Source organism: Bombina bombina, chromosome 6, assembly GCF_027579735.1.
Source record: "Bombina bombina isolate aBomBom1 chromosome 6, aBomBom1.pri, whole genome shotgun sequence".
NCBI lineage: Eukaryota > Metazoa > Chordata > Amphibia > Anura > Bombinatoridae > Bombina > Bombina bombina.
This window is the reverse complement of record NC_069504.1, coordinates 562,589,593-562,616,163: the sequence shown is the minus strand read 5'-3', so window position 1 is coordinate 562,616,163 and position 26,571 is coordinate 562,589,593. Positions and strand designations below refer to the sequence as shown.

The window sequence follows — 26,571 nt, the reverse complement described above, 5'->3', positions numbered from 1 at the left end:
TAGAAGAGATTCTTCCCGAGACCAAAGACCCTGAGCTTTCAGGGATCCCCAGACCGCGCCCCAGCCTATCAGACTGGCGTCGGTCGTGACAATGACCCACTCTGGTCTGTGGAACATCATCCCTTGAGACAGATTGTCCAGGGACAGCCACCAACGGAGTGAGTCTCTGGTCCTCTGATTTACTTGTATCTTCGGAGACAAGTCTGTATAGTCCCCATTCCACTGACTGAGCATGCACAGTTGTAATGGTCTTAGATGAATGCGCGCAAAAGGAACTATGTCCATCGCCGCCACCATCAACCCGATCACTTCCATGCACTGAGCTATGGAAGGAAGAGGAACGGAATGAAGTATCCGACAAGAGTCCAGAAGCTTTGTTTTTCTGGCCTCTGTTAGAAAGATCCTCATTTCTAAGGAGTCTATAATTGTTCCCAAGAAGGGAACCCTTGTTGACGGGGATAGAGAACTCTTTTCCACGTTCACTTTCCAGCCGTGAGATCTGAGAAAGGCCAGGACAATGTCCGTGTGAGCCTTTGCTTGAGGAAGGGACGACGCTTGAATCAGAATGTCGTCCAGGTAAGGTACTACTGCAATGCCCCTTGGTCTTAGCACCGCTAGAAGGGACCCTAGTACCTTTGTGAAAATCCTTGGAGCAGTGGCTAATCCGAAAGGAAGCGCCACGAACTGGTAATGTTTGTCCAGGAATGCAAACCTTAGGAACCGATGATGTTCCTTGTGGATAGGAATATGTAGATACGCATCCTTTAAATCCACCGTGGTCATGAATTGACCTTCCTGGATGGAAGGAAGGATAGTTCGAATGGTTTCCATCTTGAACGATGGGACCTTGAGAAATTTGTTTAAGATCTTGAGATCTAGGATTGGTCTGAACGCTCCCTCTTTTTTGGGAACTATGAACAGATTGGAGTAGAACCCCATCCCTTGTTCTCTTAATGGAACAGGATGAATCACTCCCATTTTTAACAGGTCTTCTACACAATGTAAGAACGCCTGTCTTTTTATGTGGTCTGAAGACAACTGCGACCTGTGGAACCTCCCCCTTGGGGGAAGTCCCTTGAATTCCAGAAGATAACCCTGGGAGACTATTTCTAGCGCCCAAGGATCCAGAACATCTCTTGCCCAAGCCTGAGCGAAGAGAGAGAGTCTGCCCCCCACCAGATCCGGTCCCGGATCGGGGGGCCAATATTTCATGCTGTCTTGGTAGCAGTGGCAGGTTTCTTGGCCTGCTTTCCCTTGTTCCAGCCTTGCATTGGTCTCCAAGCTGGCTTGGCCTGAGAAGTATTACCCTCTTGCTTAGAGGACGTAGCACCTTGGGCTGGTCCGTTTTTACGAAAGGGACGAAAATTAGGTCTATTTTTTGCCTTGAAAGGCCGATCCTGAGGAAGGGCGTGGCCCTTGCCCCCAGTGATATCAGAGATAATCTCTTTCAAGTCAGGACCAAACAACGTTTTCCCCTTGAAAGGAATGTTTAGTAGCTTGTTCTTGGAAGACGCATCAGCCGACCAAGATTTCAACCAAAGCGCTCTGCGCGCCACAATAGCAAACCCAGAGTTCTTAGCCGCTAACTTAGCCAATTGCAAAGAGGCGTCTAGAGTGAAAGAATTAGCCAATTTGAGAGCATTGATTCTGTCCATAATCTCCTCATAAGGAGGAGAGTCACTATCGAGCACCTTAAGCAGTTCATCAAACCAGAAATATGCGGCAGTAGTGACAGGGACAATGCATGAAATGGGTTGTAGAAGGTAACCCTGCTGAACAAACATCTTTTTAAGCAAACCTTCTAATTTTTTATCCATAGGATCTTTGAAAGCACAACTATCCTCTATGGGAATAGTGGTGCGTTTGTTTAAAGTAGAAACCGCTCCCTCGACCTTGGGGACTGACTGCCATAAGTCCTTTCTGGGGTCGACCATAGGAAACAATTTTTTAAATATGGGGGGAGGGACGAAAGGAATACCGGGCCTTTCCCATTCTTTATTAACAATGCCCGCCACCCGCTTGGGTATAGGAAAAGCTTCTGGGAGCTTCGGCACCTCTAGGAACTTGTCCATTTTACATAGTTTCTCTGGGATGACTAAATTTTCACAATCATCCAGAGTGGATAATACCTCCTTAAGCAAAATGCGGAGATGTTCCAATTTAAATTTAAATGTAATCACATCAGATTCAGCCTGCTGAGAAATGTTCCCTAAATCAGTAATTTCTCCCTCAGACAAAACCTCCCTGGCCCCCTCAGATTGGGTTAGGGGCCCTTCAGAGATATTAATATCAGCGTCGTCATGCTCTTCAGTAACTAAAACAGAGCAGCCACGCTTACGCTGACAAGGGTTCATTTTGGCTAAAATGTTTTTGACAGAATTATCCATTACAGCCGTTAATTGTTGCATAGTAAGGAGTATTGGCGCGCTAGATGTACTAGGGGCCTCCTGAGTGGGCAAGACTCGTGTAGACGAAGGAGGGAATGATGCAGTACCATGCTTACTCCCCTCACTTGAGGAATCATCTTGGGCATCATTGTCACATAAATCACATTTATTTAAATGAATAGGAATTCTGGCTTCCCCACATTCAGAACACAGTCTATCTGGTAGTTCAGACATGTTAAACAGGCATAAACTTGATCAGAAAGTACAAAAAACGTTTTAAAATAAAACCGTTACTGTCACTTTAAATTTTAAACTGAACACACTTTATTACCCTTGAAAATATTGCACACCCATTTTGGAAGCTTTAACCCTTAAAATAACGGAACCGGAGCCGTTTTAAGCTTTAAACCCCTTTACAGTCCCTGGTATCTGCTTTGCTGAGACCCAACCAAACCCAAAGGGGAATACGATACCAAATGACGCCTTCAGAAGTCTTTTATAAGTATCAGAGCTCCTCTCACATGCGACTGCATGCCATGCCTCTCAAAAACAAGTGCGCAACACCGGCGCGAAAATGAGACTCTGCCTATGCTTTGGGAAAGCCCCTAAAGAATAAGGTGTCTAAAACAGTGCCTGCCGATATTATTATATCAAAATACCCAGATAAAATGATTCCTCAAGGCTAAATATGTGTTAATAATCAATCGATTTAGCCCAGAAAAAGTCTACAGTTTAAATAAGCCCTTGTGAAGCCCTTATTTACAATCGTAATAAACATGGCTTACCGGATCCCATAGGGAAAATGACAGCTTCCAGCATTACATCGTCTTGTTAGAATGTGTCATACCTCAAGCAGCAAGGGACTGCAAACTGTTCCCCCAACTGAAGTTAATTGCTCTCAACAGTCCTGTGTGGAACAGCCATGGATTTTAGTTACGGTTGCTAAAATCATTTTCCTCATACAAACAGAATTCTTCATCTCTTTTCTGTTTCTGAGTAAATAGTACGTACCAGCACTATTTGAAAATAACAAACTCTTGATTGAATAATGAAAAACTACAGTTAAACACTAAAAAACTCTAAGCCATCTCCGTGGAGATGTTGCCTGTACAACGGCAAAGAGAATGACTGGGGTAGGCGGAGCCTAGGAGGGATCATGTGACCAGCTTTGCTGGGCTCTTTGCCATTTCCTGTTGGGGAAGAGAATATCCCACAAGTAAGGATGACGCCGTGGACCGGACACACCTATGTTGGAGAAAATGTGAATCAGATTACATTTCTGCAAAAGGAGGTAACCTGTGCCCACAGTCTGTGAGATGGTCTGACCCCCTATTACTTTATATAGTGGCACTGTATAACCCACCAGTACTGTATATAATGAGTCAGTGACACAGTCTGTAATCTGCCGGTGAGATGGCTGGCCTGACCCTACCTGCCCCAGTACTTTTTAAAGTGACCACAGTAGTCTGTGACATGGTCCAGCCCCCCCCCCCCGTACTGTATATAGTGGTACTGTATAGTGACACTGTTTACCCCACGCCCCCCCAAGCTGTAGTATCAAGGTCTAATTTGCTGGTTCCACAAACATACACATACACACACAGTCACATACACACACACAAACACCAATGGGTAAAACAGAAAGACTAACCCCTGTAGTCAGAGACACTAGTGAAGCATCATGTCACACTCACATGATATCAGTGCAGGCAGTGGCAGGTCAACGTTTTTTTTTTTTTTTTAAAGCTGGGCCCCCACTCTTGGGGGCCCAGTCGCAACTGCGAACCTCTGCACCCCCTGTAGTTTCGCCCCATATATATATATATATATATATATATATATATATATATACACACACATATACACACACATACATATATATATATATATATATATATATATATACACACACATACACAGACACACACATATATACATACATATACATACATTGTTTTAATACAACACCTTTTTCTTACCTAAGCTCTTTTTTGGCTGCATTCAGCTGTCCTTCTAGTTGTTCATTTTGGTCAATTTGCTCTTCTAAATCTCTTTGGAGTTTCTTTTTGGCACCTTCCAGTCTGTCTATTTCTTCTTCAGCTTCTTCAACTTGTCTCTTCATTGATTTCAAACGCAAACTTAACTGATGGTTAGAAAAGTAAATTCCCATATTCAGTGTTGCCACATGCACATTGGTTATAACAATAACATAAATTATGCTTACCTGGACAAAAATTATTTTCTTCTGACGGGAAGAGTCCACAGCTGCATTCATTACTTTTGGGAATTCAGAACCTGGCCACCAGGAGGAGGCAAAGACACCCCAGCCAAAGGCCTTAAATACCTTCCCCACTTACCTCATCCCCCAGTCATTCTGTCAAGGGAACAAGGAATAGTAGGAGAAATATATCAGGGTGAAAAAAGGTGCCAGAAGAACAAAAATGTACTGCCGCCCCATAGATAAAACGCGGGTGGGAGCTGTGGACTCTTTCCGTCAAAAGAAAAGAAAATTATCAGGTAAGCATAATTAATGTTTTTCTTCTTAAACGGGAATAGTCCACAGCTGCATTCATTACTTTTGGAAAAACAATACCCAAGCTAGAGGACACTGAATGCAAACAAAGGGTGGGTACAAAAAAAGGCGGCTCCTTCGAAAAAGGCACCACAGCCTGAATTTACTCAACACCCTACAAAAAACTACATACGACAAGGGAAAAAAACGAAGCCCAGGTAACCACTCATCAGTTACACAACCTGCAAGCCGTGCTAGAGACCCCAAAAAAAATCTCTGACCTAAAACCAAAAAGAAACCCTCTATCAACCCCCGAGAGGGAGAGTAGAAAAACCCATAAGAGATCAGAAGGACCATCCAACACCGGCTCAAGTCAAACTGGTCAAAAATCCTTATCTACCACCGAGAGGAAGAATAGAGGACCCCATGAGATAAACCAAGGACCAAATCAAACAGAGCAATCCGAGGTTGCCACAGGACCACTGTCCAGGGAAACAAACTCTCTAGGAGGACAAGGACTAGAAGAGAAGTCCATAGTCAGGAGAAAACGTCACTATGATGAGCGCAAGGCCACGGACATATTCCTGACACAGCACCATACCAACTATGGCGCTCCAGAAAACCGCAAGTTCTCCCTTGCAACCTAGAAAAGTCAAAACCTGTCAGGCTAGACAAGCAAGGACCAAAAAAAAACATCCTAGCAGCTTAAAAAGAGCTCTCCAAGAGGTCACAGAACCACCTGTGAGCAAAACTCGCGATGACCCATCAACAGGCAGCAAAGCTGTCCTAAGTCATCGTGGGACTCATCCCACTGAGATGTAAGAAAAATCTCAACAGCTCCCGACCAGAAAATTCCGGAAGCCAAGGAGCAATCCGTCCCGGCAGAAGCTGCCACCACCAGAATAGAGATGGGCACTAAGAGTCCCCCCATCAAAGGGGAGGACAGATACAATACAAGTAAACGGTCCATACTGCAAAAGCAGACTAATACCTGGCCTTCCTTCCAGGATAACGGTCCCAGCCCAAGGCTAGTGAAAGACCAATGACAGGAGTCTCAGAAAAAGGATGGATCTACGAGGAATCGAAACCCCAGAGTAGAACTCTGACCGCTACTAAAAAATTGGCATGCTACCCTGAACCATGACAGGAACCTCATGCTCGGGTCCAAGGACCCCTACACTGCAGTCTTCCATAAGAGGAACACTCCTCAAGGGAAGAAAGCACCCACAGCATTCTGATACCAGAATTCAACCTTAAAAGTCTGGGAGGCATTCTGCTCGAAAGAGCTGTGTGAGGATTTGAAACTGTGGCTCTGTGCTACTACACTGTTTGCTTGTGTGTTGAGCCACAGCCAGTTCTTGAGAATGCAAGAGAGGGGAAAACCCTATGAGGTGAGAAAAACAAGGACCCACAGGCCCTCCACAGATACTGAGGTCCCTCCAAATCAAGAAGAAAACTTAAGAACCCCTTCCCCACCCTAGGTGAGAAAAAGATAATTAAGCAACGGTAAATACCCTACCATTAGAGGCAAAACCCCAATATTGACAGTCCAGTTGGTACAGCAACTGGAGTCTACCAGGAAGCATCAGATGTCCCAGCAGGCAAGTAGAGACCCGTCAGAAAACCTCAAACTGAAGCTACAGGCTGATATTAATCTCTCATGAGAGTCAGAAACCCCCGCCCCCTCCAAAAGGGACAGGCGGGAGAACCAAACCCTATGGTTAAGCAGGAAAATCAATACCCGTTCCAGGCAAGAGACATGGTCCTAAACCGGAGTCCTCGAAAACGGAACTGATCTGAAGATCTAAAGTTTCCGAGGAGCCCAGAAGTTGCCTCCTATGGTTAGGAGCACCCCCGGACAGTACCTTCCGCCATCTAAAGTCCTGAGATGTCAAGGAACAGGAAAAATCCACAAACCCAAGAGTCTGTAAAAAGACTCCCAATCGGTTTAGGAAATGGGCAACCAGTACCCCTGGATCGCAAGGTAATCCATGTAGACAAGCCTAACAACCTGACCCACACACTGGAGAAGATAAAAGGTCAATTTCCTGACCCCAGACAGGCGAAAAGACTGTAACTGACGCCAGACCTCCTACACTTAAGCACAAAGGGCTAAATCTGCAATAAGATTGACGGCTAGCATCTGAGAGTCTAAAGACCATGGTATGACAAGGGGCAGTTCTTATCTTGAGAAGATCACAGTCTCCAGAGATCCTTGCAGGATCCGTCTCCCGACATCCTTGAAACAGGATAACAACGGGAGCCTCGCAGCTCCTGGTAGAGAGACAGGGAGGCCCCTGCATGCTACGTACTAGAGAACTGAGAAAGGAAGGAGGACATGCCCACACTTCCAAAACAAATGACCCAAGACAGGAGGGAAGGAAACATCGCCACCACAAAAAGGAATGTGACTAGGCCACAGAGTCGTCATCCAGAGAGAAGACGCAAAAAGCCCACCAGTTACTAGACCTCCGTAAGTCAAATACATCTCCAGACTCCAAAGGAATGGAAACCTACAGCTCCGAGTCCCCAGGGACCCTAGGAACCACAATGATCATCTGAAAAAAATCGGTCACGCATCTCAAGTAATAATGCCAGAAAGAACCAACCTATATCGGAGCTCACAACCTTCCTACCAGAAGCATTGGTCTACGCCCCAGGCCCCATAAGTCGTAGAAGGATCCAATGCCCGGAGTCCATAACACTATGCCATAAAAACATAATTTATGCTTACCTGATAAATTTATTTCTCTTGTAGTGTATCCAGTCCACGGATCATCCATTACTTGTGGGATATTCTCCTTCCCAACAGGAAGTTGCAAGAGGATCACCCACAGCAGAGCTGCTATATAGCCCCTCCCCTCACTGCCATATCCAGTCATTCGACAGAAACAAGCCGAGAAAGGAGAAACCATAGGGTGCAGTGGTGACTGTAGTTTAATTAAAATTTAGACCTGCCTGAAAAGGACAGGGCGGGCCGTGGACTGGATACACTACAAGAGAAATACATTTATCAGGTAAGCATAAAATTATGTTTTCTCTTGTTAAGTGTATCCAGTCCACGGATCATCCATTACTTGTGGGATACCAATACCAAAGCTAAAGTACACGGATGATGGGAGGGACAAGGCAGGAACTTAAACGGAAGGAACCACTGCCTGTAGAACCTTTCTCCCAAAAACAGCCTCCGAAGAAGCAAAAGTATCAAATTTGGAAAATTTGGAAAAAGTATGAAGGGAAGACCAAGTTGCAGCCTTTCAAATCTGTTCAACAGAGGCCTCATTTTTAAAGGCCCAGGTGGAAGCCACAGCTCTAGTAGAATGAGCTGTAATCCTTTCAGGAGGCTGCTGTCCAGCAGTCTCATAGGCTAAACGGATTATATTCCGAAGCCAAAAAGAAAGAGGTTGCTGAGGCCCTTCTGACCTCTCCTCTGTCCAGAGGTAAACAACAAACAGGTTAGATGTTTGGCGAAAATCTTTAGTAGCCTGTAAGCAAAACTTCAAGGCACGGACTACGTCTAGATTACGCAAAAGACGTTCCTTCTTTGAAGAAGGATTAGGACATAATGATGGAACAACAATCTCTTGACTGATATTCTTGTTAGAAACCACCTTAGGTAAAAACCCAGGTTTTGTACGCAGAACAACTTTATCTGAATGAAAGATCAGATAAGGAGAATCACAATGTAAGGCAGATAACTCCGAGACTCTTCGAGCCCGAGGGAAATAGCCATCAGAAAAAAAGAACTTTCCATGAAAGAAGTTTTGATATCAATAGAATGAAAGGGTTCAAACGGAACCCCTTGAAGAACTTTAGAACCAAGTTTAAGCTCCATGGAGGAGCAATAGGTTTAAACACAGGCTTAATTAACTAAGCCTGACAAAATGCCTGAACATCGGGAACTTCTGCCAGACGCTTGTGTAAAAGAATAGACAGAGCAGAATTCTGTCCCTTTAAAGAACTAGCTGATAATCCTTTGTCCAAACCCTCTTGGAGGAAGGACAATATCCTAGGAATCCTAACCCTACTCCATGAGTAATTCTTGGATTCACACCAATGAAGATATTTACGCCATATCTTGTGGTAAATTTTCCTGGTGACAGGCTTTCGTGCCTGTATTAAGGTATCAACTACTGACTCGGAGAAGCCACGCTTTGATAGGATCAAGCGTTCAATCTCCAAGCAGTCAGTCTCAGAGAAAGTAGATTCGGATGATTGAAAGGACCTTGTATTAGAAGGTCTTGTCTCAGAGGCAGAGTCCATGGTGGAAAGGATGACATGTCCACTAGGTCTGCATACCAGGTCCTGCGTGGCCACGCAGGCGCTATCATTATAACCGATGCTCTTTCCTGTTTGATTTTGGCAATCAGACGAGGGAGCAGAGGAAACGGTGGAAACACATAAGCCAGGTTGAAGAACCAAGGCGCTGCTAGAGCATCTATCAGTGCCACGTCTGGGTCCCTGGACCTGGATCCGTAACAAGGAAGCTTGGCGTTCTGGCGAGACGCCATGAGATCCAATTCTGGTTTGCCCCAACGGAGAACCAATTGAGCAAACACCTCCGGATGGAGTTCCCATTCCCCCGGATGAAAAGTCTGACGACTTAGAAAATCCGCCTTCCAGTTCTCTACACCTGGGATATGGATCGCTGACAGGTGGCAAGAGTGAGTCTCTGCCCAGCGAATTATCTTGGAGACTTCTGGTTCCCCCTTGATGGTTGATGTAAGCCACAGTCGTGATGTTGTCCGACTGAAATCTGATGAACCTCAGTGTTGCTAGCTGAGGCCAAGCCAGAAGAGCATTGAATATTGCTCTTAACTCCAGAATATTTATTGGGAGGAGTTTCTCCTCCTGAGTCCATGAACCCTGAGCCTTCAGGGAGTTCCAGACTGCACCCCAACCTAGAAGGCTGGCATCTGTTGTTACAATTGTCCAATCTGGTCTGCGAAAGGTCATACCCCTTGGACAGATGGGCCCGAGATAACCACCAGAGAAGAGAATCTCTGGTTTCCTGATCCAGATTTAGTAGAGGGGACAAATCTGTGTAATCCCCATTCCACTGATCTGCGCATGCATAATTGCAGCGGTCTGAGATGCAAGCGCGCGAATGGCACTATGTCCATCGCCGCTACCATTAAGCCGATTACTTCCATGCACTGAGCCACCTAGGGGCGAGGAATGGAGTGAAGAACAAGGCAAGCATTTAGAAGTTTTGATAACCTGGACTCCGTCAGGTAAATTTTCATTTCTACAGAATCTATTAGAGTCGCTAGGAAGGAAACCCTTGTGAGAGGAGATAGAGAACTCTTTTCTTTGTTCACTTTCCACCCATGCGACCCTCAGGAATGCCAGAAACTATCTCTGTATGAGATTTGGCAATTTGAAAGCTTGACGCCTGTATCAGGATATCGTCCAGGTAAGGAGCCACCGCTATGCCTCGCGGTCTTAGGACCGCCAGAAGTGAGCCCAGAAACTTTGAAAAAATTCTTGGGGCTGTAGCCAACCCGAATGAAAGAGCTACAAATTGGTAATGCCTGTCTAGAAAGGCAAACCTCAGGAACTGATGATTCTTGTGAATCGGAATGTGAAGGTAGGCATCCTTTAAGTCCACTGTGGTCATGTACTGACCCTCTTGGATCATGGGTAAAATGGTTCGAATAGTTTCCATCTTGAATGACGGAACTCTGAGGAATTTGTTTAGGATCTTTAAATCCAAAATTGGTCTGAAGGTTCCCTCTTTTTTGGGAACCACAAACAGATTTGAATAAAACCCCTGTCCTTGTTCCGTACGCGGAACTGGATGGATCACTCCCATTACAAGGAGATCCTGTACGCAACTGAGGAATGCCTCTTTCTTTATCTGGTTTGCAGATAATCTTGAAAGGTGAAATCTCCCTTGTGGAGGAGAAGCTTTGAAGTCCAGAAGATATCCCTGAGATATGATCTCCAACGCCCAGGGATCCTGAACATCTCTTGCCCACGCCTGGGCGAAGAGAGAGAGTCTGCCACCCTACTAGATCCGTTGTCGGATAGGGGGCCGCTCCTTCATGCTGTCTTAGAGGGCAGCAGCAGGCTTTCTGGCCTGCTTGCCCTTGTTCCAGGACTGGTTAGGTTTCCAGGCCTGCTGGGATTGAGCAAAAGGGTCCCCTCTTGTTTTGAAGCAGAGGAAGTTGATGCTGCACCTGCCTTGAAATTTCGAAAGGCACGAAAATTAAGACTGTTTGGCCTTTGATTTGGCCCTGTCCTGAGGAAGAGTATGACCTTACCTCCAGTAATGTCAGCAATAATTTCTTTCAAACCAGGCCCGAATAAGGTCTGCCCTTGAAAGGAATGTTGAGTAATTTAGACTTTGAATCATAAGCTGACCAGGAATTGAGCCATAGCGCCCTACGCGCCTGGATGGCGAATCCGGAATTCTTAGCCGTTAGTTTAGTCAAATGAACAATGGCATCAGAAACAAATGAGTTGGCTAGCTTAAGAGTTCTAAGCTTGTCAACAATTTCAGTCAATGGACCTGTATGGATGGCCTCTTCCAGGGCCTCAAACCAGAATGCCGCCGCAGCAGTGACAGGCGCAATGCATGCAAGGGGCTGTAAAATAAAACCTTGTTGAATAAACATTTTCTTAAGGTAACCCTCTAATTTTTTTATCCATTGGATCTGAAAAAAGCACAACTGTCCTCAACCGGGATAGTGGTACGCTTTGCTAAAGTAGAAACTGCTCCCTCCACCTTTGGGACAGTCTGCCATAAGTCCCGTGTAGTGGCATCTATTGGAAACATTTTTCTAAATATAGGAGGTGGGGAAAAGGGCACACCGGGCCTATCCCACTCCTTACTAATAATTACTGTAAGCCTTTTAGGTATTGGAAAAACATCAGTACTCACCCGGCACTGCTTAGTATTTATCCAGCCTACACAATTTCTCTGGCACTGCAATTGTGTCACAGTCATTCAGAGCAGCTAATACCTCCCCAAGCAATACACGGAGGTTCTCAAGCTTAAATTTAAAATTAGAAATCTCTGAATCAGGTCTCCCCAATTCAGAGACGTCACCCACCAGACTGAAGCTCTCCGTCCTCAGGTTCTGCATATTGTGACGCAGTATCAGACCATGGCTCTTACAGCATCTACGCGCTCTGTATCTCGTCTAACCCCAGAGCTATCGCGCTTGCCTCTCAATTCAGGCAATCTGGATAATACCTCTGACAGGGTATTATTCATGATTTCAGCCATGTCCTGCAAAGTAATCGCTATGGGCGTCCCTGATGTACTTGGCGCCATATTAGCGTGCGTCCTTGAGCGGGAGGCGAAGGGTCCGACACGTGGGGAGAGTTAGTCGGCATAACTTCCCCTCGACAGACCCCTCTGGTGACAATTCTTTTATAGATAAAGACTGATCTTTACTGTTTAAGGTGAAATCAATACATTTAGTACACATTCTCCTATGGGGCTCCACCATGGCTTTTAAACATAATGAACAAGTATCCTCTGTTTCAGACATGTTTGTACAGACTAGCAATGAGACTAGCAAGCTTGGGAAAACACTTTAAAGCAAGTTAACAAGCAATATAAAAAACGTTACTGTGCCTTTAAAAGAAACAAATTTTGACAAAATTTGAAATAACAGTGAAAAAGGCAGTTACACTAACAAAATTTTTAGTGTATGTAACAAGTCAGCAGAGCATTGCACCCACTTGCAAATGGATGATTAACCCCTTAATAACAAAAACAGAATAATAAATGACAAAAACGTTTTTTTAAACACAGTCTACTGTGATTGTTACCCTCCTAAAACACGACTTTGAAGCCTTTTGAGCCCTTCAGAGATGTCCTGGATCATGCAGGAAGAAGCTGAATGTCTCTGTCAGTATTTTTATCTGCACAGAAAAGCATTAAAATAGGCCCTTCCCACTCATATTGCAACAGTGGAAAGCCTCAGGAACTGTTTCTAGGCAAAAATCCATTACCAGCCATGTGGAAAAAAACTAGGCCCCAATAAGTTTTGTCACCAAACATATATAAAAAACGATTTAAACATGCCAGCAAACGTTTTATATTACACTTTTATAAGAGTATGTATCTCTATTAATAAGCCTGATACCAGTCGCTATCACTGCATTTAAGGATTTACTTACATTAATCCGGTATCAGCAGCATTTTCTAGCAAATTCCATCCCTAGAAAAATATTAACTGCACATACCTTATTGCAGGAAAACCTGCACGCCATTCCCTCTCTGAAGTTACCTCACTCCTCAGAATATGTGAGAACAGCAATGGATCTTAGTTACTTCTGCTAAGATCATAGAAATCACAGGCAGATTCTTCTTCTAATGCTGCCTGAGATGAAACAGTACACTCTGGTACCATTTAAAAATAACAAACTTTTGATTGAAGTTAAAAAACTAACTATAATACACCACTCTCCTCTTACTACGTCCATCTTTGTTGAGAGTTGCAAGAGAATGACTGGATATGGCAGTGAGGGGAGGAGCTATATAGCAGCTCTGCTGTGGGTGATCCTCTTGCAACTTCCTGTTGGGAAGGAGAATATCCCACAAGTAATGGATGATCCGTGACTGGATAACACTTAACAAGAGAAATACATTTTTTAGAATCCGACAGGATAATCGGCCCCACAAGGGTGACATGTGTGGTGTCATAAAACCAGAGAATTTATTCCTAGAGTGTGGCCCGACCAGCAACTGCCTGGCACAGGAACACTCCCAGAACTGTCTAAGGTCCAATAAAAATTGACCCCGAAGGTTCAATAATATGAACCAAAACCTCAGTCTTAAACAAAGTACACAACTTCCGAGGAAAGTGCCGATGCGACCCACAAAATCTCAAGTATCAGTTCCAGAGAAATAACGTTCCCAAAACGGAAGTTATATCAGACGTGAGCTTATACAAACAAATCAAATACATCCTATCCGGATCAAAAATAAAAGTAAGGCAGCACCCTCGGGTGAACACCCAAGGAAAAAAGGTACACCAACCAGCCAATCAAGAGGCCCCTTTCACCCAAGCTCAGAAACTGGAACTGATACCTAAAAGAAAGAAAAAAAACGGAGATGTCAAGGAGATTACTTCATCCCCAAGCGTCTAACCCCAGTTTGCTATCCCGGCATCTAAGCCCTCTGATCCTCGACCCCACTACGACTGGGATCCTCTAGCAATGCCAAAACATGCCCTTAGTAGGACACGAAGACGTGCCAACCTATAACGGAAGGCATAAATTATCCTTCACTGGAACGACAAACATACTCCGGCCCCCAAGGTTGGGCCCCTGAAGCCTCAGAGGCCCATGCTTCCCCAGGACATCGAACTGGATCGGGCCGATCCACGCCTGACCGGCCCTGGTTGTTAGAACACTGATAGTATCTAAAAAATATTTCACTTGGGAGATACAAATGAAGCCAGACCATATATATGGCCATGCGGAACTGTGCCGTAACCTCTGGAGAAAACAAGCCACCTTCCGGAAAAGGAGTAAGGCCTTAGGGACACCTTCCCTGCGTAGCAAAGGAAATTTTCTGGGACTCAAGCCTCACAGGACCTAGAATACCACGGGGGCAGATGGCTCAATGCACTCTGAGGACTCTGAATCGGGAGAAGAGGAGTACTCTGGAACGGCAATTAGAACATAACTGATGGGCATGGATAAACCCGGGCCATTTCATATTCATCACAAGATGCATTCTCCCGTTATCGGAGACATCCGTGTCTAAAAAAATCAGAATCCTCCAGGCCACCTTCTGTACACCCCCAATGGCTGGGGCACTCAACACCTCCTGTGAACCAGACACCAACGAACAGACTCTGTCGCCACACAGTCAGTATACGGAAGTGAAAAACAACATAACCGCAACCAGTCACGAGGTGCACCGTGCAAGTCAGAAAAAGAGCATGCAAATCTAAAGATCGCGCCAATTGATAAGGCCGAAATGTTCCGAAAAGTCATGAGCCTAAAGTATTACTACACATCAGCAGATAGAACCACAATAAACAAACATGATTAAAGTTCCCGTGTTCAATAACCCCACTCAGGAGATATTAAACCATGATTCCTATTTTAAGATAAAAGGAGTCCCACTGGGACCCTACCTTCTCGTTTAACATCACATTCTCATAATGAGGTAAAATTAAACAATACGCCGTGGAACAGGAACACGGACCTTCAAGTGTGACAGATGATAGCCTCGCTTCTGACATGGACTTGAGTGAATAAAGGCAGGCAGCGAAACTCGTCAACGCTGATTGCCAAGGAGCTGTTAATCTGAGTTGGAATGGTTTTGCAGAAAGACTCTCCCTGCATCTCTGGACTCTAACCTTCATCCAATGCTCTCACTGAGAGGCTGACAGGATTACTTAAAACTCCAGTCCCATTTCGAAGAGTACTACCCTCCATAAGAGACTCTCTCAAACTCCTGACACTTCGCTATGCCAACCTCCTGTGACGAAAGGCAAAGAATGACTGGGGATGAGGTAAGTGGGGGAGGTATTTAATGCCTTTAGCTGGGGTTGTCTTTGCCCCTCCGGGCTCTTCCCGTTTTAAGAAAGAAAATAATACACAGCAGGACTTTTTGTCAGTATTTTGGATTTTTATGGGGACCAGTTTTGTATTCTTCCACATAGAAAAAAGCATGGTATTGACAGCTACAGCATTGCTATGAAAATGCATAAAAATTGTTAACTGCAAGTTGCGTTACAAATGTCAGCATAAAGATTTATAAATGAGCCCAGATGCCATATATCAGCAATAGAAAGATGAGAATAATATGTCTAACAGAATAAAACACACTTTGAATGCCCCTATAGGAGTATAAGTGTACCAGTTTGCTCTTCCGTATGTCAATAGGAGTTTCTAAAGAGACAAATATGCTGTAGTGCAAACATTTGACTAGCACTGTGCACTGGATGATTTTATCACACATCACACTCACTCAGTGTCTACACAGTTCTCCTCACAAACACATGCAGTTCTCTGCAAAACTTACTGCAAATATAATATTTTTCAGTACCAAAGAGCAAAAATAAAATGTAGGAAAGGGGTTACAAAACAAATAACAAAAAAAAAAAAATTCTAATACTTTCAGTACCTGATCTTTTTGGTCCGTCAATGTGAGATGCTCATCATCAACTTGCATCAGTAACTCTTTCACTTTTCTCTCCAGTCGTGCGATTGTTGAGTTGGAGACTTGACCTATCCCTGGGAAATAAAATGAAAACCATACTACTTGATGAAGCATTTTTTAGCATTTTTTCCATCACTACATTTAAACAGAAATGGAGTCTTTTTTTTATATATATTTACCTATCAAAACTATATTTTATTTTTAGTAGACAACCCAAAGTATTGATCTAGGCCCATTTTGGTATATTTCATGCCACCACTTCACCCCCAAATGCGATCAAATTTAAAAAAAAAAAAAATTCTCACGATATTATTATAATTATTTTACAACCGTTTGTGCAATTATGGCACAAAAGGTTGTAAATGCTTCTCTGGGATCCCCTTTGTTCAGAAATAGCAGACATATATGGCTTTGGCATTGCTTTTTGGTAATAAGAACTTGAAGGCCGCTGCGCACCACACTTGTATTATGCCCATCAGTGAAGGAGTTAATTAGGTAGTTTGTAGGGATAATTTTAGCTTTAGTGTAGTGTAGAGATCAGCCTCCCACCTGACATATCCCACGCCCTATTCCCTCCCATGACCCCTCTCAAACAGTCTCATCTTTCCTCCTCCACCTCACAATTGTCACCCACCATCTTAAGTACTGGCAGAAAGTCTGCAAATACTAAAATACGTTTTTTTTTGTTATAATTTTTTTTTATATAAATATTCTGCAGTGTTGGATCTCCCTTAGTCCCCGACCTCTCTGATTCCCCCCACCCAAACAGCTCTCTAAACCCTCCCCCCTCTACCTATTTGCCGCCATCTTAGGTACTAGCAGCTGTCTGCCAGTACCCAGTTTGCTGCAAATTAGGCAAAGTTTCTTTTACAAAATTAAAATAACCTTTTTTTCTGTACTGTAGCTGCCCTCCCCCTCAATACCCTACCACCCTCCCCCTCCAGATCCCTTTATGGCAACGGATCCCACATAGGATCCCTTATTGCCCCTACCTCCCTCCTCCCCCTAAATGATGCAGTTTGTTTTTTTGGTTTCCCTGTAGAATGACATAGCGGTCCTGCTCCTGCCCTCCTCCCGCCTCCTACAGTGATGGGCCACCCACCCGCCTCCCTCATTATCCTTCCACCCAACGCTGTCCGATGCCCTCTCTGCATCGGTAAGTCTGCAAATCTATTTATGCAGTGCCCCACTCGTGGGGCATGCAGAAATAGCGCAACCTCACAATTTTGAGCGTACAGGGTATGGTGCTGGTCATTAAGGGGTTAAAGAATATAACAAAAGTCAAAACATTTCAACAGAATGAAGAAGAACAAGCTTGTTGAAAACACTATGGTCCGTCCATTAGAAAGCAGTTTTTAACTAAATCTGACAATACCGAACCTCACAACTCGTTAATATATTTGGAAATCAATATCTGGAGGCCCAATAAAAATTGCTAGAGACTTACAACATATAATTCGCATAGACAAATCATTTAAAAGCAATTTGACATGGACAGATGCTTCTTTCACTTACAGGGACAATGTACTCAGCGCAAACAGCTGACAAAAGTCCATTGCATTCAAGGTGGTATGATAACACCTTTTCAAATGGTCAGGTCTTTCTTTCCTAGCCTTCCATGACATGTTGACTTCTGTTACTAACTCTTGTTAACATATCTTTTCTACAGTCAACACTGCATCATTTCATCAAGCAAAAGCAGCTATTTTATCCTTTTAACGCCGTTATGCCATTACTATTCCGTCATAATTACACTGGGCTTTAGAGCCATTATGACGGGGAACGTCATAGCCAACGGCTGTCCTGAAGCCCTACTGCGCTTCCTGGATTTGATCGCGTCTGGAGGGTGTTCCCTAGGGTTATAGGGACGTCCCCCAGACCCGATTCAATAATTGAAATCTCACAATCGTGTGATTTCAATTTTGTCTACATCGGAACAGTTGTTCCGATGTAGACACTTTAACCCTGGGCAGGAAAGGGTTAAATGACAAAATAAAAAGGTAAATGAGGTATTTGTAAACAATATAATACATTCCAGCATGTTAAAATGGTATCACACATTAAAGTGACATGAAACCACCCAAAAAACTCATGATTCAGATAGAGAATACAATTAAAAAAAATTATTATTATCAGGTATTTGTAGAGTGCCAAAAGATTCGGCAGAACTATAAACATGGGCGGTATACAGATAACATTTATAGGGGATCAAATGGGTAGAGGGCCCTGCTGAGAGTTGCACTGTTGTAGTCCGGATTTTATGAAGACGATCTACAAACAGCTGGGCTCATAGGCTTATCAATTGTGCTTCACTCATGTTATTCTTTGTTGAAAGCTATATCTAGATAGGTAGCGTGCACATGTCCTGGTGCACTACCTGACAGGGAAGTGTTGCCATCTAGTGCTCTTGCTAATGTATAACATTGTTGCAAAAGTGCTGATCTATAGTGCTGAAGACACACACCTGAACTAACCTTCATGCTTTTACAACAAAGTATAACAAGAAAACTTAATAATAAAAGTACATTGGGAAAGCTGTTTAAAATTGTATGTTCTATTTGAATCATGAAATAAACGTTTGGGGTTTTATGTCTCTTTAAAGGGGATAACATTTTACAGTACATTGTCTCTTTAAATTACCACAAAATCTGAAGTAAATAAGCTAAAAGTGGTAATTCTCAAACTGACACATTTCAGGTAAGCCCAAAAATTGTAAGTCTCTAAAGCATATCCTTTGGCCTTAGTATTAATTGCTAAGCATACTACACTTCTAAATAATTCAGGGTCCCCTTCAAGGAACATTTAAGCACCCTGTAATTACAAGGCATTGCTGAAATGTTATTCTATAGATAACACAACAGTAAAGTCTTAAGGTTTTTAAAACAAACTAATATCCCTTTTACTGCAATTATTTTTAATAGCCAAACTCCACCAACATTTGTTTTATTTAGAGGAGCCAATCTGGGTTTTTAGTCCACAGACAACAAAGCTAGCCAGTGCTATAAAATTAGTCAAATTGAATTGTTTTGCCATTGTTATCAGTAAAAGCCAATTAGGGACAGATATGTAGCAGAGTTATAGCCTTGAGAAGTCAGTTGGGTATATGTCAAGGATAGAGTTAGAAATTGTTATTTTTTCAAAGCTTAATTACACATAAAAGAAGAAAAATGTATGAAAAAAAGACTGCAAAGAGGTTTCATTATGCATAAACTAAACATTTTATTTAAAAATCTTAAGGTGTGTCCCTCTTACCTGCACCATTCAATTAAAGGACAAAAATTAAGGCAAAAGGACAATCTTGTATAATATTTTCTTTCAAGCACAGGAAAACAAACCCAATTGGGAAACTAGGTCTGCGCTCCATAGCCTCACAAAATGGGCAGCACTCAAAGGGAGGTTTGCAACACAAAGAAAAGGTAGATTTGAGAGCATGAGATGTCTTATGTTTAATTCAATTCCTTCTGATTTGTATTTAAGTGAAAGATTTAATTCCCAATCCCCTTCCTGACAACATCTGCTCCAATGACTATTTGTTTAGGTACACAAGAGATCCAAACAAACCTATACACTCCATCTGAAGACAAATACACTCTTCCCCAGGGCTTGCTCAAACACAACGCAAACTAAGCGATTGCTGTAGGTTAAAAATTAATTAAGATTAAAACAAGCAGGACTTAGGTTTACTACAATAGTGTGACTGTAACTGGCTGACGGGTAGAACTTCCATAACTGTATTGTAATAAAAAAGTATTGGCAAGAAGATGTAGCGTTAAATTAAGCACTAATATGCCCAATTTTCCAAAAAGAGCAAAACAATTTAAAGGGATATTCCTTTATGGGTATAATAAAAACAGCTGTGAGGTTGGCATGGCATGATTCTGGAGGAAAAAACAAATGCTGCAGATTCTTGTAACATTTTCAGGTCTTATGCTCTGTGATATGTAGGTCTATAGCTGGTAAGTCAGCAATACAAGTACCTAAAGTATAACCTATAACCCTAAACTGAAATATTTCATAAAAAAACAAGTGTTAAAGGGACATGTAGCAAATTGGAGATTCTAATATAAAAAGTTTTTTATTATATGTAGTTAAAAATATATTACAATACATTTACCTTATTTATTTTGACACATGTAATTTAACTAGAATGCAGGCAATACTAACCCTGCAACATATCTGTTTTTAAGTGCCCTAAGCAGAGGCAATGGAAGTGTCTGGCCTTGTCTACTAGTATTAACCCTCCGAATAAGCAAGCCTTTGCTGTGCTTTTGCTATTATATAATTACAGAAAACAATACATTCAGGACATTTCTACACTCGTCTAATATGTTAAATTTAGGGATGGCCAACTGGTGACCCCCTGACAATGGGTTTTTTTTTTGGTTTTTTTGACAACAGAAAAAAAGCAGAGCTAAAATTGACACATTATGCGTTTTTCATAACTATAAATTTGACTGTAGCCCTTCTAAAATATTGATCTGTGGCCCCATGTGTTAGGAACTTACCCATTACTATTTACTGCAAGACTGCACAAAAGTTTCTCCATAGCCCTTTAAACTTTAGATTTATACAAACCTATCTTGTATTTCAGGGGTTAACAAGATCTCTCAAGCAAATTAAAACACACAACGTCGTCTTTACAGTCATCATAAACATACTCTACCTTCTTCATTTTCCAGGCGTTCTTCCAACTCTGTTATTCTTGCTTCCATCTGAACAACAAGCCCTTCTTTATTAGATCTAAGTGAATTTTCAGATGCCGCTATTCTGCTCTTCAGATCTTTGTTCTACAAAAAGAACAACATAATTAAACAATATCTAGCTTTGTGCTACACAAACATTTTACCTGCTTCAGACAAAGTGACATTTTCATTACAGTAGCAGAAACATTACACATCACATATAATTTTTTTTAATGCGGTTTATAAGGTCTGTGCTTCTGAAACTTTATAAATAATTTCTAACTTCCTATCCTCATGCAGTAAAACTGCATTGTTCACTCTTTAATACTGCCTATGCTGTACAGCTATTTCAACTGCTTGTAGTGCACATCTACTGATTATACACTCAAAGTTTAAGGCTGAAAATATATTTGGATCTAGCAGTATGTTTTAGAAGCATCAAGAATAAACACAGAATAAAAAAGACCTGTCTTCTTCCAGGGACAGTTTATCGCACTCCAGTCCTGTTTTGGTCGCCCTTTCCTGACAGCAGTTCACCTCGGCATTTGGTTCGATCTAGAAAGAACAGAGTGAAAAAGGGTTTGAAAATGTAATAAAATGCATTGCCAGCAATTTTCTCTCTTTTCCTTTTGTAGTACAAATTCGACTTGATTATTCATATTTAAGGTAAATGCATTATACTTTTGAACATTAGGATCTTTAATTCCCAATTTTCTATAGTAAGCTACTTATGCATATTCCACACTGCACCTATCTTGGTAAGATATTTGTTTTAAAAATATTAAAAAAGGGACATGAAACAAAATGTTTCTTTCATAAACAACTTAATTTACTTCTATTATCAAATTTACTTTAATCTGTTGATATTGTTTGTTGAACGGTAGGTAGGTAGGCTCAGGAGCATGCATGTGTCTGGTGCACTATATGGCAGGAGTTTGCAAGAATACTTTTAACAGTGTTGTAGATTTATATGAGCACTAGATGACAGCAGTGTCCGATGCACATGTATGCTATCTACCTAGGTAACAAAGAATACCAAATTAACTAAACAAATTTTTCAACAGAAGTAAATCAGAATTTTTATGCCTATAAAATCCCTGACTTCGCACCAGTGTTCCTAGAAGAATTGATGCTGTTCTAAAGGCACAGGTTTTTTCTTCTGTTTCACTCACTTTATTTTTTATCAGTTAACAAAATGCAAACTAACATTTCTATTTTTTAAACCATTCTTGCTTACACTATTTTTTCACACCAGCCTAAAACTTTTTCCTCAGTAGTCTATAATCTAAAAATGATAAAGTATTGTTGTTTTAAGAACATTAAATAACATGTTTTTCACTACATGGTAGAAGCACTGGGACAAGACAACATTTTAATAGTACTATAATGCGTATAAATATAAGATTTAGACATTTTATGGGATTGATAAATATGAAACTTTAAAGAAAAAATCTGACATGTGTGAAACCGTACTGTAAATGAAAAAGCCTCTGTCTAAGTCTTAACACATTTAGTAAGCTTCATTTCTAAATTTTAATTAAAAAAAAAACTAAAAATGAAAAATACCTGTACAAAATAAATCTAGCTTTCCTATATATGTGTCCTTGTCCACCAATGCAGTGGGAATTGTCCATCATAACTATTGAGCAACTAATGCTTGAGTATGCATTATGCATAAACATAATGCAGTTGTGACGTATTCATGTACTGTATATATATATTTCTTGATATTTTTAGTTGCTGTTTTTTCCATGTGCCTGATAGAATATGTTTGAAGTTATATATATATATATATATATATATATATATATATATATATATATTTCCCCTCCCCAAGGACGACAGATTTTACAATAATTGCTAAAGCCGAACAGATATTAGCTTAACCCCATAGAACCAAAGTTTTTCCCCAGTTTCCATGCTTAAATGACAAGCTATATTTTGGCGTTTTTGTCTCACTACTGGTTTTACCTTAATTGCCCCGCTCTCTTGCTTTAAGTGCAACCATTACATATTATACACCTTTTTAAAACAGACAAAACAGTCCTTTGAAGTTAATACTTATTAAATGGTGAAAAAATGGGGGGAAAAACATAATTTATGCTTACCTGATAAATTTTATTTCTCTTGTGGTGTATCCAGTCCACGGATCATCCAGTTACTTGTGGGATATTCTCCTTCCCAACAGGAAGTTGCAAGAGGACACCCACAGCAGAGCTGTCCATATTAGCTCCTCCCCTACTGTCCATATAGCTCTTCCCCTAACTGCCATATCCAGTCATTCGACCGAAGGACAAGCAAGAGAAAGGAGAAACCATAGGGTGCAGTGGATGACCCGGTAGTTTAAAGTTAAAAAATACACTGCCTTAAAATGACAGGGCGGGCCGTAGACTGGATACACACAAGAGAAATAAAATTTATCAGGTAGCATAAATTATGTTTTCTCTTGTAAGGTGTATCCAGTCCACGGATCATCCATTACTTGTGGGATACCAATACCTAAAGCTAAAGTACACAGATGAATGGGAGGGACAAGGCAGGTACCACTGCCTGTAAAACCTTTCTCCCAAAAAATAGCCTCGAAGAAGCAAAAGTATCAAATTTATAGAATTTTGAAAAGGTATGAAAGCGAAGACCAAGTCGCCGCATTGCAAATCTGTTCACAGAAGCCTCATTTTAAAGCCCATGTGGGAAGCCACAGCTCTAGTCGAATGAGCTGTAATCCTTTAAAGGAGGCTGAGGCCAGCAGTCTCATAAGCTAAGCGTATTAACTCCTTAGCCAAAAAGAAAGAGAAGTTGCCGAAGCCTTTTGGCCTCTCCTCTGTCCAGAGTAGACAACAAACAAGCAGATGTTTGACGAAAATCTTTAGTAGCTTGTAAATAATACGTTAAAGCACGAACCACGTCAAGATTGTGGCAATAGACGTTCCCTTCTTCGAAGGAAGGATTAGGACACAAAGACGGAACCACCAACTCTCCTGATTGATATTCTTATTAGATACCACCTTAGGTAAAAACCCAGGTTTGGTACGCAAAACTACCTTTATCTGCATGGAAAATCAGATAAAGGGAATCACATTGTAAGGCACGATAACTCGGAAACTCTACGAGCCGAGGAAATAGCTACCAAAAATAGAAACTTTCCAAGATAAAAGTTTGATATCTATGGAATGAAGAGGTTCAAACGGAACCCCCTGAAGAACTTTAAGAACCAAATTTAAGCTCCAAGGTGGAGCAACAGTTTTAAACACAGGCTTGATTCCAAACTAAAGCCTGACAAAATGCCTTTCGAGCCTGAATTAAGGTATCAATGACCTGACTCGGAGAAGCCACGCTTTGATAAAATGAAGCGTTCAATCTCCAGGCAGTCAGTCTCAGAGAAATTAGATTTGGATGGTTGAAAGGACCCTGAAGTAGAAGGTCCTGCCTCAAGCGGCAGAGTCCATGGTGGAAAGGATGGACATGTCCACCAGATCTGCATACCAAGTCCTGCGTGGCCACGCAGGCGCTATCAAAAACACTGATGCTCTCTCCTGCTTGATTTGGCAATCAGACGAGGGAGCGAGAGGAAACGGTGGAAACACATAAGCCAGGTTGAAAAGACCAAGGTGCTGCTAGAGCATCTATCAGCGTCGCCTTGGGATCCTGGACCTGGATCCATAAACAAGGAAGCTTGGCGTTCTGGCGAGACGCCATGAGAGATCCAATTCTGGTTTGCCCCAATGATGAATCAATTGTGCAAACACCTCCGGATGGAGTTCCCACTCCCCTGGATGAAAAGTCTGAAGACTTAGAAAATCCGCCTCCCAGTTCTCCACACCTGGGATATGGATAGCCCGATAGGTGGCAAGAGTGAATCTCTGCCCAGCGAATTATCTTTGAGACTTCTAACATCTCTAGGGAACTCCTTGTTCCCCTTTGATGGTTGATGCTAAGCCACAGTCGTGATGTTGTCCGACTGAAATCTGATGAACCTCATTGTCGCTAGATGAGGCCAAGCCTGAAGAGCATTAAATATCGATCTTAGTTCCAGAATGTTTATTGGAAGGAGGTGTCTCCTCCTGAGTCCCCGATCCCCTGAGCCCTTCAGGGAGTTCCCAGGACTGCCCCCCAGCCTAGAAGGCTGGCACCAGATTTAGTAGAGGGGACAATCTGTGTAATCCCCATTCCACTGACTGAGCATGCATAGTTTGCAGCGGTCTGAGAAGTAAGCGTGCAAACGGCACTATGTCCATCTGCCGCTACCATTAAGCCGATTACTTCCATTACACTGAGCCCACCGAAGGGCGAGGAAGGGGAATAAAGAACCCGGCAGGAATTTAGAAGTTTTGATAACCTGGACTCTGTCAGGTAAATCCTCATTTGCTACAGAATCTATTAGAGTTCCCAGAAAGGAAACTCTTGTGAGAGGGGATAGAGAAATCTTTTCTTCGTTCACCTTCCCACCCATAGCGACCTCAGAAATGCCAGAACTATGTCCGTATGAGACTTCTGGCAATTTGGAAATTTGACGCCTGTATCAGAATGTCGTCTAAATAAGGAGCTACTGCTATGCCCCGCAGTCTTAGGGACCGCCAGAAGTGACCCCAGAACCTTCGTAAAGATTCTTGGGGCTGAAGCTTAACCCAAAGGGAAGAGCTACAAAACTGGTAATGCCTGTTCAGGAAGGCAAACCTGAGAAACCGATGATGATCTTTGTGTATTGGAATGTGAAGATAAGCATCCTTTAAATCCACTGTAGTCATGTATTGACCCTCCTGGATCATAGGTAGGATGGTACGAATAGTCTCCCATCTTGAATGATGGAACTCTGAGGAATTTGTTTAAGATCTTGAGATCTAAAAGTGGTCTGAAGGTTCCCTCTTTTTGGGAACCACAAACAGATTTGAGTAAAATCCCTGTCCTTGTTCCTCCTTTGGAACTGGATGGATCACTCCCATAACTAGGAGATCTTGAACACAGTGTAAGAATGCCTCTCTCTTTATCTGGTTTGCAGATAATTGAGAAAGGTGAAATCTCCCTTTTGGAGGGGAAGCTCTGAAGTCCAGAAGATATCCCTGGGATACAATTTCCAACGCCCAGGGGTCCTGAACATCTCTTGCCCAAGCCTGGGCGAAGAGCGAAAGTCTGCCCCCTCTAGATCCGTTACCGGATAGGGGGCTGATCCTTCATGCTGTCTTAGAGGCAGCAGCAGGCTTTTTGGCCTGCTTACCCTTGTTCCAGGTCTGCTTAGGTCTCCAGACCGACTTGGACTGGGCAAAAGTTCCCTCTTGTTTTGCATTAGAGGAAGTTGATGCCGCACTCGCGTTGAAGTTTCGAAAGGCACGAAAATTAGTTTGTTTGGCCCTAGATTTGGACCTATCCTGAGGAAGGGCATGACCAGAAATGATCTCCTTTAAACCAGGCCCGAATAGGGTTTGCCCCTTGAAGGGAATGTTAAGCAGCTTAGACTTTGAAGTAACGTCAGCTGACCATGATTTAAGCCATAGCGCCCTGCGCGCTTGAATAGCAAAACCAGAATTCTTAGCCGTTAGTTTAGTCAAATGAACAATGGCATCAGAAACAAATGCATTGGCTAGCTTAAGTGCTCTAAGCTTGTCAAGTATGTCATCCAATGGGGTCTCTACCTGTAAAGCCTCTTCCAGAGACTCAAACCAGAAGGCCGCAGCAGCAGTGACTGGGCAATGCATGCAAGGGGCTGTAGAATAAAACCTTATTGAATAAACATTTTCTTAAGGTAACCCTCTAACTTTTTATCCATTGGATCTGAGAAAGCACAACTATCCTCGACAGGGATAGTAGTACGCTTAGCAAGGGTAGAAACTGCTCCCTCCACCTTAGGGACTGTCTGCC

At 42.4% G+C, this 26,571-nt stretch overlaps 1 protein-coding gene across 1 annotated transcript in view; it reads right to left on the bottom strand.

The window, feature by feature from the left end:
• The window catches only part of CGNL1 (cingulin like 1), a 309,913-nt gene that overhangs the window by 9,085 nt on the left and 274,257 nt on the right, over nt 1-26,571 (bottom strand). Inside the window, 5 exon segments of the mRNA XM_053717518.1 lie at nt 4,367-4,530; nt 16,001-16,078; nt 16,080-16,112; nt 20,701-20,823; nt 21,169-21,240. Coding sequence (XP_053573493.1) covers nt 4,367-4,530; nt 16,001-16,078; nt 16,080-16,112; nt 20,701-20,823; nt 21,169-21,240 — 470 coding nt within the window.